This window comes from Gymnodraco acuticeps, unplaced genomic scaffold (assembly GCF_902827175.1).
Source record: "Gymnodraco acuticeps unplaced genomic scaffold, fGymAcu1.1, whole genome shotgun sequence".
Lineage (NCBI taxonomy): Eukaryota > Metazoa > Chordata > Actinopteri > Perciformes > Bathydraconidae > Gymnodraco > Gymnodraco acuticeps.
This window is the reverse complement of record NW_022989842.1, coordinates 407105-421384: the sequence shown is the minus strand read 5'-3', so window position 1 is coordinate 421384 and position 14280 is coordinate 407105. Positions and strand designations below refer to the sequence as shown.

The following is a 14280-nucleotide window of genomic DNA, read 5'->3' as shown; positions in this document are numbered from 1 at the left end:
TTGTTTCAACTTAGATCTATTAGTTATATTGACTCCTGATTGCAAGTTTACATACATGTATAATAATTATTGCAGCAAATTTGTTCAGATATATAACATTTATTTAAAAAAACATGTTATACATCAACTTGAACATGGCATGATTCGCTACAGGGTGTACTGAGGGTTTGTGACTCTGCAGACCGGTTACATGCAGAGAAAGCATACATCACAAGGGGACGGGTACAGAAAAGCATGACATGGGACCTTTAAATAAAAGTGTTGGTTCATTAGGAAAGCTATTATCTCCCAAAGTATATACATTTAGACAATCAAACATTCAGTTCCGGAAAGCATAAGGGTTTACCACCTCTTTGCCCTCTTTTCTTTGTTTGGCCTGCTGACCTGACCTGAGCTGTATAAGATCCATATTTAGGCTCAGCAGCCCTGCTGTCCCCCCATGAGGCTGAACCTGAACCAGCTGTTCTCCCAACTGAAGGAGGTGAGCAGCATTGTGTTGAATGACGCCACTTAACATATCTGAAGGGAGACTGGAATACAACATATAGGCTATATATCAAAACAAATATGTTTGGGGCCCAATGTGATATATTTTCATGGGGCCCAAAATCCCTGGCGGCACCCCTGTTTAGGATCACACTTTATCAATCCTTTTGATCAGGGCCGGACTGGGACAATAAGTCAGGCCGGGAATTATACACCCAGTCAGGCCACTACCAGTTTTTTTGTGCCATTTTGCTGGATTTATTTGTCAATATTTACAGCGTTGCTGCCCATAGTGATAGCCCTCTAATTCTACTACCCAAAAATAAACATGGAGATGGGTTACTATTTAAAAAAAATTGCAAATCTATTTAGGAACCTATGTGAACATATTTTAAGTGGGGGTGGATCTCAAATCCTATACGGGGGTCCGGGGGCATGCTCCCCTGGTAAGATGTGTTTTTAATGTTGGACTTAAATGCATCAATCTGGTGCACTTTGAGGGGGAAATAAAGAGACTACACCCATATGAAACAGAACTGTATACATTTAAATAATCATAAGTACATGGCCATAACCAATAACATACCATATCCAATATGAAAAAACATTGAAACTTGTTTATTTATTTGTTTTTGGTTCATTTATAGTTGTGAGCGTGTCTGTGCTCCTGAACCAGCCTCACCCGTCTCCCCTGCTCCTCTTTGAGGCAGCAGCAAAGACTAGTTTGAGCTCTCAACAAGTTTTAATAGTTTATCTTGCCTTTTTTTCACCTAGTTTTTTAAATTATTATTCATGCATATTTTACTAATCACTCCCCCCTCAAATGGAAATATGTGTTTACATAAATGGTGACCAAACCGTTTGAGACCCACAGAGAACTTAGACTAAGTTAACTATCTAAACACTCAGAGTCCTTTACCTCACCTGAGCTGAGGTTATCAGTCTGACAGCAGAGGACTCTCCCTCCACCTTGTTGTTGAAAAAGCTCCTTATATCCGTTAGCGCAGGCGCAGCTAGCTAGCACCAGATGCTAACAACAATACACGTAACCGGGTGCTTTATCTCACTCGCTCGCGCCACACATAACACACACCCTCCCGAGCTTGAATGACACACAGAGACCAATCGAGGGTATTAGTATGATCTGTATGAAAGTGGCCATGTCGGCAGGCCACATCATGTAGACAGCCAGTCACCCTCTGTGAGGCAGAGTCAAATATCTTCAGGCCAGCAGGCCACTTAACAGGCCAGGCCATCGGGAAACATCCCGGTCCTCCCGATGGCTAGTCCGGGCCTGCTTTTGATCGTTCAATCCGCACTTTAATCCAAGCATTGCGTCGTAACAAACATTTCTCTCTGCTCCATTCCGTTTTCTTTGGTCTTGGCAGGCATCCAACATATATCCATATCCCGATCAGCTTTAATATCTTCTATCCGGCTTAAAGGTGGGGTAGGTAAGTTTGAGAAACCGGCTCGAGATACATTTGTTGTTATATTCCATGGAATGCTCTTAACATCCCGATAGCAATGAATATCTGAAGTGCTTTGACAAAAAATCCATTAAAAAAAAATGTCATCTGTGGAAGCCGTAGTAGCCTACTGTAAAAAGCACGACCAATCATCTGAGCCGGCCCGGCTAAAGTAACTGGATGGCCTACCTGCCTGTCAGCCTTCCTTCTGTGCACAAATTTATCTCGTGCCCTCATTGATGTGCACGTTCGTGTGTGTTGGAGGAGGGGCTCTCTAAGGAAGTGGCAGCTTTTTTCCGGTTTTGTATTTTCACATTCTAGCGCACTCGAGCTGGATTCTCCAAAATGACCTACCCCACCTTTAAAGTTCATCCATTGTATTAGTCCATTTACTCACTGTTCTTGTTGTCTTTTGTTTACTCGCGGGCCTCCGCTTGGCTAAACAGCTGATCGTTGCGCAATCCATACGCTCTGTTCGCGGAGTCTCCTTCTTCCATTCACAAATATCCAAGCCGGTGTCGGTACCATATCTGGATATATATATTTATACATATCTGGTATCTGGGATTCCAGTCAGCGATGCGTCTTTATCATCAGTTATTCCAGCGGTCCGGAGTCTTTGACTATGTCGTGGCCCATTCTTGTAGGATATTTAAAACTGTGCCACATTAACAGGGATCAGCTTCTTGACTCACACGTTAAAAACAGTCCAAATAAAACTCTGTAGGCGCTGATTTCTTTGCCTTCCTCTGGCGGATTTATTGACTTCTTCCATAAAATTAAACAAAAATGATCAGTGTAGCGTGAGGTCAGAGACTGTAACGATTCCCCGTTCTGTGCTGGAGACAATTTCCTGTGGCTCAGTCCCACCCCTTCCTTCCTTATATAACAGCTGATCCCGCGAGTCCTACCTTGAGGGAGATCACTTTTATTTATTTTTATTAGAAAATTCACAATTCAACATTTACAATTTGTACATGTGGTTTCAATGTGGCCCTGCATTTAAAACAATCAAACATAATAATCATGCATAACATAACAAAATAAAATAAATAAACTGAATGCAATTAGCCAAAAAAGATTGCCAAAAAACAATTGGATCTTACTTGAATGTCCAATCATAGTAAATGATACTACAAAAACAGAATACGAGAAACAAAACACAGCAAACAGGCAATAATTTATATGAAACATACTTTATGCTTTTCAGGCTATTCACGTTTCACCCTACACATGTTAGCCAACACTGTCATACTTAAACACCAGTCTGTCATTGTCACCAACCTCCACCAGAGTGCACCCATCCACAAAGCTCTCCAGAAAAGCGTCCTTTTCTAGGTACACATATGCCATCTGAACGTCCTTGCTTAAAATCCTCTTAAATACGTCCCATGCGTCTACCTTTCTGTTCCCATAATGGGCCAAGTCTCTCCTAAGTTTTACAGCATACCGGGCATGGCTCAGCACATAGTTACAGAGATTCACATTGGGACCTTTCACTCCCCCACTCACCCCAAACAGCCACAACTCCTTCCATACCAGCGTTTTTAATATTCTATCCCACCAACACTTATCAATTAGCCCTTTCAACCGTTCAAAATACACCTTCAGCTCTCCACATTCAAAAAATTCATGCATACTCGTTTCCACCATTACCTTACACACATCACACTCTTTCTTCACCGTGACATCAAACCTGCTTATGATCAAATTGTTGTACACCCTGTTGTGACGAAAAATAAAATCAAAATGCTCACATTCAATGCTATTCCATTTCACCCTTAAATGACCCCATACCTTCCGCCCATCAAACTTTTCACACACATTTCCCCACACACGCTCAGAAGCAGGTCTTCTTATTTGACCCCCCCCTCAGCATTTTGTAAATCACCCTCGTGTTGACTTTCTCCATTTTAACACGAGTATCCCCCTCCCCCACATACATTCTGCCACGCTCTCTCCACTTCTTGTCGCCTCACATTCAACCATTCTCACCCACCCCACAGACAAACCCTTTTTCACCCTCTCCATGATTTCTTCCGCCGTTCTCAAAGGCATACTCCCCCCCCTACCCATCACCTCATCCACTATCACCCGTGCTCCCATGAACCCCGGCACAAACTCATACACCAAATCCCTTATGTTTCTAAATCCCGCCCTCCACAGTTGGAGATCAAATACAGGACACTTCTGCACCGTGATCATATGGTTCATAAAAATAGGCTGATTCCACACTTGCTCAACATTCACACACTCGTGCTTTACCCCTTTCAGAAACTCCCCCCATGCTAATAGCGCCTCCCTGTGGTACTCCGAAACACTGCTCAGCATTTATTTTCTAAAAGCCATGAACAACGCCACAGCCTCCACACTTATTGATAGCTTCTTTTAAAAATACCTTCCACGCATGATCTTTTTTATCTTCCTTGTCACCAACATATTTTAACATCATTTTAACCCTTAGCGCCTTCTTTTTCCTTTCCACGTTGATCAGCTTCATCCCTCCATCCCTGTACTCGTTCTCCATTACCTCCCTAGCAATTCTAACGCCCTTCCCTTCCCACAAAAACTCATTTATTGCCATGTCTATTTCTTTATGAACCTTTGCAGGCATTTCCATGACAGTCATGATGTAGACTAATCTGCTCACTATGAGCCCATTTATCACCACTACCTTCCCTCTTAACTTTAAATTCCTCATCTTCCAAAACTTTATCGTTTTCTTCATTCTGTTGATGATTCCCTCATATTGCTCATCCCTCCCTTCCATTTCCTTTATACCCAAATTAACACCCAGCACCTTAAAATAATCTTTCCTTTCCTTGAGCCCTATTCCTGTCCTATCCACTCCATCACCTATATACATTACCTCTGATTTGTCTATATTTATCTTTGCCCCTGACGCCCTGCCATACTGCTGCACTACTTCTAACACTTCCCTCACACTGTCGCCATCTCTGACCGTTACCGTGGTATCATCTGCATACTGGTACAGGAGACTGGTCTGTCCCCCCGGTATCTCCACCCCTCTAATGTTTTTGTTCTGAATTAGCATTGTGGCTAAAGGTTCAGCTGACAAGGCATACAACATGGAGGAGAGAGGACATCCCTGCCTGACCGACCTCCCTAACCTAAACACATTTGTAACGATCCCATTTATTTTAACGCAACTCACCGCCCGACTATATAATCTTTTGATCCAGCCCACCAACTTCACCCCAAAACCTGCTTTCCCTAACACTCTATATAAATACTCATGATTGACCCGATCAAACGCTTTATTTAAATCAAGACTCATTACTATGCCACCCTTCCTCCCCTTCATGTGTTTAATAGTATCCCTGATACTGCTTGTCGTGTCACTTATATCCCTCCCCGGTACACTATACGCCTGAGTCCCACCCACCACCGTTTTAATTACCCTCTTTATTCTATTCCCTAACACCCTCGCCAATATTTTGTAGTCATTGTTTAGCATGCTTAACGGCCTATAGTTTTCTAATCTGTCCCCATCACCCTTTTTGTAAATGATGCTTATAACCCCCGTTGCCATGCTGGCCGGCAGGTCATCCTCCTCCTCGATGTGTTTGAACACCCTGTGCAGCACCGGTACCAACAGTTCCTTAAACGTGATGTAAAATTCTGCTGTTAACCCATCTAACCCCGGACTCTTATTTCTACCCAACCCTCCGATTGCTAGATCTATTTCTCCTGTACCTATCTCTCCCTCACACATCTCTCTATCATTATCATCTAAAGCTTTATCCATACTGCCTATCGCCGTCTCTACACTCTCTCTATCTGCCTCTTCTGTCTTAAATAATTCCCTGTAGAACTCCTCCACTCTTTCTGCTATCCCTACTAAATCTGTTATCTTCCTACCATCCTTTCCCTCAACCTGTTTTAAATATTTGTTTTCCTGCTTAATGTTTTCCAAACTCAGAAAGTAGCCAGTACACCTTTCCCCCTCCATAGCATTCTTTGCCCTGCTTCTAACAATCGCCCCCTGCATTTGTCCCTCTCTATACCCTCTAGCTCATCTTTGATCCTCGTGTATCTCCCTAAATCTCTCCCTGTCTCTTTGTCTATCTTTGCTGCCTCTTTCGCCAACTCTCCCCTCACCCTTTCCTCCCTTCTTCTATCAATCACATTTTCCCCCTTACTGTGTTTTATGCTTATTCTCTTGATCTCCTCTTTTAACTCCCCCCACCACACTAATATATTATTGTCCCTTATATCACCCCCCTTCCTTATACATTCTCTCACCCTTTTTTTATACACCTCATCATTCAGTAGTTTTGCATTCAAGCACCACATACCCCCGCCCCTCCCATTCACCTTCAGCCCCATCCTGAGACTAAGAACCATATGATCACTCAACGCTGTGGTCCTATATTCAATCTTTCCAATCTTTTCATTAACAGCTTCCGAGCACAGAGCTAAATCAATCCTGCTCTGCATGAGTTTATCTTTCACCACTCGTCTCCAGGAAGATTCTCTAACATCCGGATTTCTTTCTCTCCACACATCTATCAACCCATTCTCATTCATTATTTTTTTGAGCGCCACCCTCGAGGAGTCGTTACTAAACCGAGCACCCGCGGGCGCATCCAACCTTCCACACCGCACATTGAAGTTTCCCACAATCAAACAGTTCCCCCCACATTTTCCCTCCAACCCCTCAAAGAAAATCCTTCTCTCCCTCTTGTTATTAGGTGCATACACATTTATCAACTTAAACGTGTCCCCCATGTATTCATACTGCACCCCAATCATCCTCCCTTCACCATCATCCTCAACCTTCCTTGCATTCTTCACATCCCCCGAATTGATAAGTATCGCCACCCCTCTAGCATGCTCACCCCCATTATTTGCAAACACTTCACCCATCCACTCCTTTTTAACCTCATCCACACTCTCCCCATCCCAATGTGTTTCCTGCAGACATATGATGCCTCATAGACTTAGCACCCGGCTTCTTCTGAGCTGACTTTTTAGACCATTACCGTTTAGGGATGAGATCGTTGCCATCAAAAGGGATGTTGTTATAATATACGTCCTTTGCATCATTACCTTAAACTGGTTTATTTCCCGAGCTCCCCCTCTGTCGAACCCGCTCTCCTTTTCTCCACCTCCCTCTCCTTGTCCGCTTTGCGTCTAGCAATCAGCCCGGCGTTCTCCGCTGAGGTCTTCTTCTCCTCCTCGCGCCTGTTTCTCCTCGTGCCGCGGCCCCTCTGCTCATCGTTAGGGCTCCCGAAGACCATGACGCCCCCAGGGTCCTCCGACAGCTCTCCCTCCTCCATTCCGGAAGCCTCCGAGATGTCTTCCACCACTTCAGGACCCAGACACTTCTTTCCCCCGCCGCTGCTTCCGTCGGCGCCTCTGCTGCTTCCGCCGGCGCCTCCGCCGCCCTGCCTGGCACTTTTTTTGCTCTTTCCCACCTTTGGTGCTTTCTCTTCCATCACCGAAGTCCCCGAGATGTCCTCCACCACTGGACCTTCATCTTCGCTGCTGATCTCATCATGGGGTCTTTTCTTTGCCCCCTCTGCCTCGTCGTCTTCCTCCTCATCTTCCTCCTTGTCGTCTTTCTCCTCGTCTTCCTCCTCTCTCTCTTTCCTCTCTCTCAGCTCCATACCTGCACTCCTTGGCATAATGCCCTTACTCATAACACCTGTGGCACTTAAAGTCTGGGCATTCTCTAAAGATGTGACCCAGCTTTATACATAACCTGCCCACTGGAACCTGGCCATTGTGCAGGACCCGGAAGTACTCCGTCCCCTTCACCGTGTCGAACTTCGTGGAATACGGTAGGGAGCGGACCTTATTGTTGAATCTCACTCTCAGGAACCTGGTGCCGTCTGCAATGTCCGAGTCTGGCCACACTCTTTTTTTAATGTCCGAGATGGGCTTAACTCCCCACTCCTCAAGCCAATTTAGTATCGTTTTATCCAGCAAGTAGACAGGCAGATGCAGGATCGAGACGGTCACATCAGTGCTCATAATGTTTTTTGCATGTACCGCGACCCCGTTCACTCTCAGCCCCTCCATTAGTTTCATTTCCCCCAGGATTGTCCTCATCGTCACTTCATACTGTTCCCCCGTCACTCTACATCCACCCACTGTCCCACACTGTTTCTGTATCCCTTTAAGCAGGTCCATCATACAGTGCACCTTCCACTACTACTTCCACAGTTAATTCCACACTGTACCTCGTTCTCTCCCTCTGCCCCTCTTTTCCTTCCTCTCCCGCTTTCTTGCCTTGTTCTTCTTCTTTGTCGTTGTCCTTCCCTTCGTCCGCCTTATCACTTGCCCTTCCGCCTTCCATGTTCGGCACCTCAGCAGTCCTGACCACTCCAGCCGCTGTTGCCATCAGAACACTCGCCGCACCAGATCACGTTGCCGTTTGGGGAGGCCGTGCTTCGGGCCGTACCCCGTTGTTATGCCTTCGGTTGAAGCCCCGCCGCGGACTGAAGCCAATCGTATTTTCACTCGTACTCACTCACTTACTCTTCCTGCTAAAGTTGCACTGAACCGTCTCGGGAGATAACTGTGAACGTGCAGACAAGAGAAAGGTTTTCTGAAACTGCCGAAAAAACTTTTATAACTTACATTTGACCGGGCACCGGTCATGTGACACGTCACGAGACAATGACGTCACATTCCCACACATATATAAGAAGAAGCCTGTCACTTGAAGCTTCACAAGCTCCATCCACTCCAACGGTTCAGTGCGACTTTAACAGACAGAGACATCATCATGCTGGTTTTCCTCTTCCTGTTGGGCCTGGCTCTGGGTGATGTGTCTTCTTCAGATGACCCTCAAATGGAGCTACAGCAAGACACCTGTCCCTCCTTCTGGTTCTCCTTCAACGGCCGCTGCTACAAGTAGGCCTACTTCAACACAGAGAGGACCTGGGCTGATGCAGAGTTCTACTGTGTGTCCCAGGGAGGCAACCTGGTGTCTATCCACAGTACAGAGGGAGAGGATTTTGTCAAATTCCTGATCAAAAGCTCTGACCCTGCTGAGAGACCAACATGGATCGGACTCCATGACATCGCCAAAGAAGGAAGATGGATGTGGTCTGATGGGTGTGCAGCCAAGTATTTATTTTGGTATAGAGGACAACCAAACAACAGCGGACGAGGTGAAGACTGTACTCAACAACTGGTGGGGGAAGTGGAATGATGGGCCTTGTTCATCAACTTTTCCCTCAGTTTGTGCATCTCGCACAACTTGTCCTTAGCAGCTGAGATGTTACGTGTTCACCTGTTTTGTTAACATGATAACAATAAAGACACGGATGTTAACTTGTATATGTGTGTGAACAGAAGTCCTTTTGTCTAACCTTTATTTTCATGAATGTTACATATTCACACTGGTCGTTCCAGGGGTTAATCAAATTAATTATTTCTACACCTTTTTTTAAATACATTCAGTAAATAATATTGATGCATTATTATTACATTTTGATCCACAGATGTTAGCCGTTGCTTATTATTCCTGGTATTATACTTATTTGTTTTAACCACACAGTTGTATATCATTCAATGATCACATGGATGTGGTCAGGTATTTACGGCGCCTGGTGTGATGACACACGGGCTGAACTTGCTCTTTTCTGTTGACCGTACATCCTGCTTTGGTTATTATTAAAGACTGGTATTTTCGTTTTTTGGCTTTTGGTTTAAACGAAAAATCAAACCGACAAAGTACACGGACCCAGGACGAGTACACATTGTAGCTTTCGTCAGCCTGAACATGATCACTTTGATAGCCATAAACTGTTTTATTGACTTTCTCTAAATCTAGCAAAGTAAAACGCATTAACATTTACTTTAAACTATGAAATCTTACCGTCAGTAACGAGATACCAACCAGGGATATTTACCTTTTGGTTCTGTACGTTTCGTTTATTCCGTGTTTGAATACGTCACTACTGGGTCTACCCATGGCCGGTTAGCTCAGTTGGTTAGAGCGTCGTGCTAATAACGCGAAGGTCGCGGGTTCGATACCCGTACTGGCCACTGTATGTTTTCTTTAAGTTAGTAAAATTTGACCAGAGTATCAAACGGGGGAAAACTGTAATAAGTGACTTTTAACCCGTTGAATAAAAGGGTTAAAAGTATTTCTACAAATGGAGAATGACATTTAATAGAAATAAATGCATAATAAAGAAAGAGTAACATAAATAAAAACACTAAACTAAAAACTGTATTGCAGAAATATAAGAATGTTGATATAAAAAATGAAATAAATAAATATTGAAATAAACATGTTTAGTCTCTATAAGTCAAGGGTAACACGTTTTTTCTTTGGCTGTGCTCAGTCATTTGCTTCGTCATTCATTTTACATTATAGCTATGTTAAATCACAGTCACCATAGGCTTGTTGGTTGCATGTGATCTGAGATGGAAGTGAACCAGTGACCTTCAGGATGATAGACATCCATTTAACACTTGAGCTAAAGCCACCGAGAGAATTCAATATCATCTTTACAATTGGGCTTCTACAGTCAAAGAACATAATGTGTTGAATATAGAAGAAGTGGGAATACAGTGTAAAAAGATCACAACTTGGAATCCACTCAGATATAGTTTAGTTCTCCTCCAACTAAAGATGGAGAAAGACTGGAGATGGATTTAACAACAATGACAGGGTTCGAAACACCCGTTTTCAGTTTTTGGCCAGCTACAACTGTATTAACACTCATTATTGTCCATTTCCAGAATATGTATTTAGCATGTGATGATCTGCTCAAAGATAGAAGTGCTCTGTGTTTCTCCTTGTTCACAAAGATTCCAAATTAAAGGGGGATTTGTATTATAGCAATTCAAAGATATTGTTAAAGACACCTCACTACGTACACGTGTTAAAACTGGTCAGAGGAATTTAAAGTACAATAGTTATTAATATTGTCGTATCCACAGAATACAAGGCGACCCACCAAACAACATTGCGTAAAAGCTGCATGCCGCTTTAATGTGCATTGTGTGCGTAAAGGTACAAATACACGTGAGAAAACGTCACGGCAACAGATGGGCGATCATGCTTGAAAACTATATTAGTGGCCTAGAAGTCTAAGCATTACTTTAACATGCAGCAACCTAACGTTCAACACCCAGTAGTAACGACAAGTTTGGTCTTCAGCTTCTCAAAGTCACTTATAATTTAACATTATATCTGTTAAATCATCAGGTAAGCCATCAGAGTAAGATGAACTATGAATGTTGATTATATTACTGGTGGGGAACTGTAAGCACAGGAGCAATAATGAGCTAGATAATTGTAAGAAGAACATTATAATCAGAGATTAAGTGCTTTAAGAAACTGAAATTCATTATTCATGCATTTATTTATTTATACTTATGTCATGTTCGGTCCTTCATAATTAAAACCATATGTGTAAATGAAAACCCTTCAGGACATGTTCTTTATGCACTCGCACGTATCAAAATGATTTATGCAAACATGTTTTTATTAGTTCACAAAATGTGATGCGGAGCTACAGATCTTCCTAAAGATTCAAAAAGGAAAACCTATTTGTTTAAATAATGTTCACACATTTATAGATATCATGAATAGAATGTATTATTCATAACGTTTTCACACACAGAAATGGTGATACATAGCTCCAAGACATTTGACCCTCTGTTGACTCCATACCAAAATAAGGATGATTTAGCCAATGTGTAAAAATAACCTTTTTATGTGAGAGCTACTTGTTTAAATGTCTTTTACCTACAACAGTCCTTATGGGATGATTACATGAGAAGAATTGTAAAGTGCAATAACTTACACCTCCAGTAGGGGTCACTGCTCAATAACAGTTGACAATGTGCAGCATCTTTAGCCCAGTGATTCAGATCATTTCTTTCCATTAAAAGACAGGAACAATGTAGATGGATTTACAAATGATCTTCCCTATTGATATGAAGTCAGGCTTGTCATTATGAACATTTGTACTCATGAGTGTCCAAACACCTGTGTGTGGGTAAACTGCAAAGAAACACAAAAGGTAATATACATAAGGTTAAAGCTAGAACCAGCTGTTTTGATAAAGATGAAAAGGCAGTCATAATTTGACAACTTAAAAAAAGAGAATTGGGTTCCCCACAGTGTCTTTGTGCTAACAATCATTACTTAATGAGCCACACGTGAGCGTTTGAATACAATGATTTTATTGACAAACAGTTGTAAAATGCATTATTCTACCATGGTCAGAGTCGGACAAAAATCCATTGTTTGAACCAACGCTGAGGCTACTGTTGTGCAGGGTTTGGGCATAGCTCATTTGTAAAAGTAGTTTTAATTTGTGATAGTTACTGTGCATTTAAATCAGAATCACACATTCTGTAGAAAAATACTGGAGATCCAATGATTTCCCGATGTGTAAGACAGTCTGCAAATTGTGCAAAGTGTATATTCACTATCACACATTTAAAAGAAGTGAAAATAAGAAACCAACAAGATTAAATTATATTACAAGGATCGGTATTGATTGCATTTGAAAGCAGATCACCAGCGATCTGTAACGAATTAGCAACCCAACCCTGTTGTTTTGTAAAATGCACGTTAAATACATTTTTCTCCACAAAATGTTCTTTGGCAAACTTTTAAATTAGCACACATTTTCAAAAGATGCATCTTAACTTAAATCTAGAATAAGAAATACATATCACAGATTTGAATGAGGAAGCTAGTGTCGACTAGCTGAAGAAAAAGTGCTGAAGGGACTTCATGTTCACACAGCTGCTGTAATGAAGTTGGGGGGGGGGGGGATGCAGAAAGGCACAGAGTGGGTTTCCTCCATCACGTCTTCACACCTCCAGTTTGAACTGGAAAGAATTGGTGCTCCATTTGTTCGTGTCACAGGTGGGCATGGTGCGCTCTGTGAAGGTCACGTTACCCGCTGCGTCTATCAGGATAATTGTGTTGGTCCTTAAGGGGGCAAGGAAACAGGAAACAAGCAAACAAACACAAGGCATAACTAACAGAACATGCTAGAAGACACATTAAAGAGCACAGGCAGGTGGCAGGAGAACACTGAGGACAACTGGGATCATTTAAAAGTCAAATTGGTATCTATTCCCTCCAATGAAACATTACTTGATAGTGTATTCAACTATAGCTGGAGTCCGTGTTTAAAAGAAAAGAAGGTTATAGGTCTTAAACTTTAGACATTTATGAACATGGTATGAGTAAACATTATAGCTTTTGTCAACCTGAACATTATCACTCTGATAGCCATAAACTGTTGCATGACTGAGTAAAACACATTAACATGTTGAAACTATGACATCTTACCGTCCGTGCGGAGATACCAGCCAGGGATATTTACCTTTCGGTTCTGTAGGTTTCGTTTATTAGTTGATTCGTCCATTACGTCACTTTTTGGAGTATACCTGGCCGGTTAGCTCAGTTGGTTAGAGCGTCGTGCTAATAACGCGAAGGTCGCGGGTTCGATACCCGTACTGGCCACTGTATGTTTTCTCTCACACGTTAAGTTAGTAAGATTTGACCAGAGTTTCAAACGGGGAGGGAAAAAAAGCGAATTAAATGAGTAAGTAACTGCAAATAAGTCTCTATCTAAACACTGAGTTATTTAACGGGTTAAAAGTATTTCTACAAATGAAAACTTACATTTACAATAGAAATAAATGCATAATAAAGAAAGAATAAAAATAAATAAAAACACTAAACTAAATACAATAATAACTACATGTATTTCAGAAATGTAAGAATGTTGATATAAAAAATGAAATAAATAAATATTGAAATAAACATGTTTAGTCTCTATAAGTCAAGGGTAACACGTTTTTTCTTTGGCTGTGCTCAGTCATTTGCTTCGTCATTCATTTTACATTATAGCTATGTTAAATCACAGTCACCATAGGCTTGTTGGTTGCATGTGATCTGAGATGGAAGTGAACCAGTGACCTTCAGGATGATAGACATCCATTTAACACTTGAGCTAAAGCCACCGAGAGAATTCAATATCATCTTTACAATTGGGCTTCTACAGTCAAAGAACATAATGTGTTGAATATAGAAGAAGTGGGAATACAGTGTAAAAATATCACAACTTGGAATTCACTCAGATATAGTTTAGTTCTCCTCCAACTAAAGATGGAGAAAGGCTGGAGATGGATTTAACAACAATGACAGGGTTCGAAACACCCGTTTTTAGTTTTTGGCCAGCTACAACTGTATTAACACTCATTATTGTCCATTTCCAGAATATGTATTTAGCATGTGATGATCTGCTCAAAGATAGAAGTGCTCTGTGTTTCTCCTTGTTCACAAAGATTCTAAATTAAAGGGGGA

At 42.0% G+C, this 14280-nt stretch overlaps 1 protein-coding gene, 2 non-coding genes and 1 pseudogene across 3 annotated transcripts; 3 read left to right on the top strand and 1 right to left on the bottom strand.

The window, feature by feature from the left end:
• Positions 1-1646: 1646 nt before the first annotated feature.
• LOC117559583 (tau-tubulin kinase 1-like) lies at positions 1647-8508 on the bottom strand. Its single transcript, XM_034236348.1, has 2 exons — positions 7029-8508; positions 1647-2866 (listed from the first exon to the last, which is right to left on the bottom strand). The coding sequence occupies exon 1, from the start codon at positions 7619-7621 to the stop codon at positions 7040-7042; it is 582 nt and encodes a 193-aa protein (XP_034092239.1). The 5' UTR covers positions 7622-8508; the 3' UTR covers positions 1647-2866; positions 7029-7039.
• A 204-nt stretch (positions 8509-8712) lies between these two features.
• On the top strand, positions 8713-9259 carry LOC117559599 (annotated as a pseudogene).
• Positions 9260-9906: 647 nt separating this feature from the next.
• Positions 9907-9980, top strand: trnai-aau. Its single transcript has one exon. It is a non-coding gene; the product is annotated as a tRNA-Ile (tRNA).
• A 3380-nt stretch (positions 9981-13360) lies between these two features.
• Positions 13361-13434, top strand: trnai-aau. The gene has a single exon. It is a non-coding gene; the product is annotated as a tRNA-Ile (tRNA).
• The last annotated feature ends 846 nt before the right edge of the window (positions 13435-14280 follow it).

Bases quoted from the DNA above. Each gene is read 5' to 3' on its own strand.
- LOC117559583 (XM_034236348.1), bottom strand. From the start codon at position 7,621: ATGAGTAAGGGCATTATGCCAAGGAGTGCAGGTATGGAGCTGAGAGAG.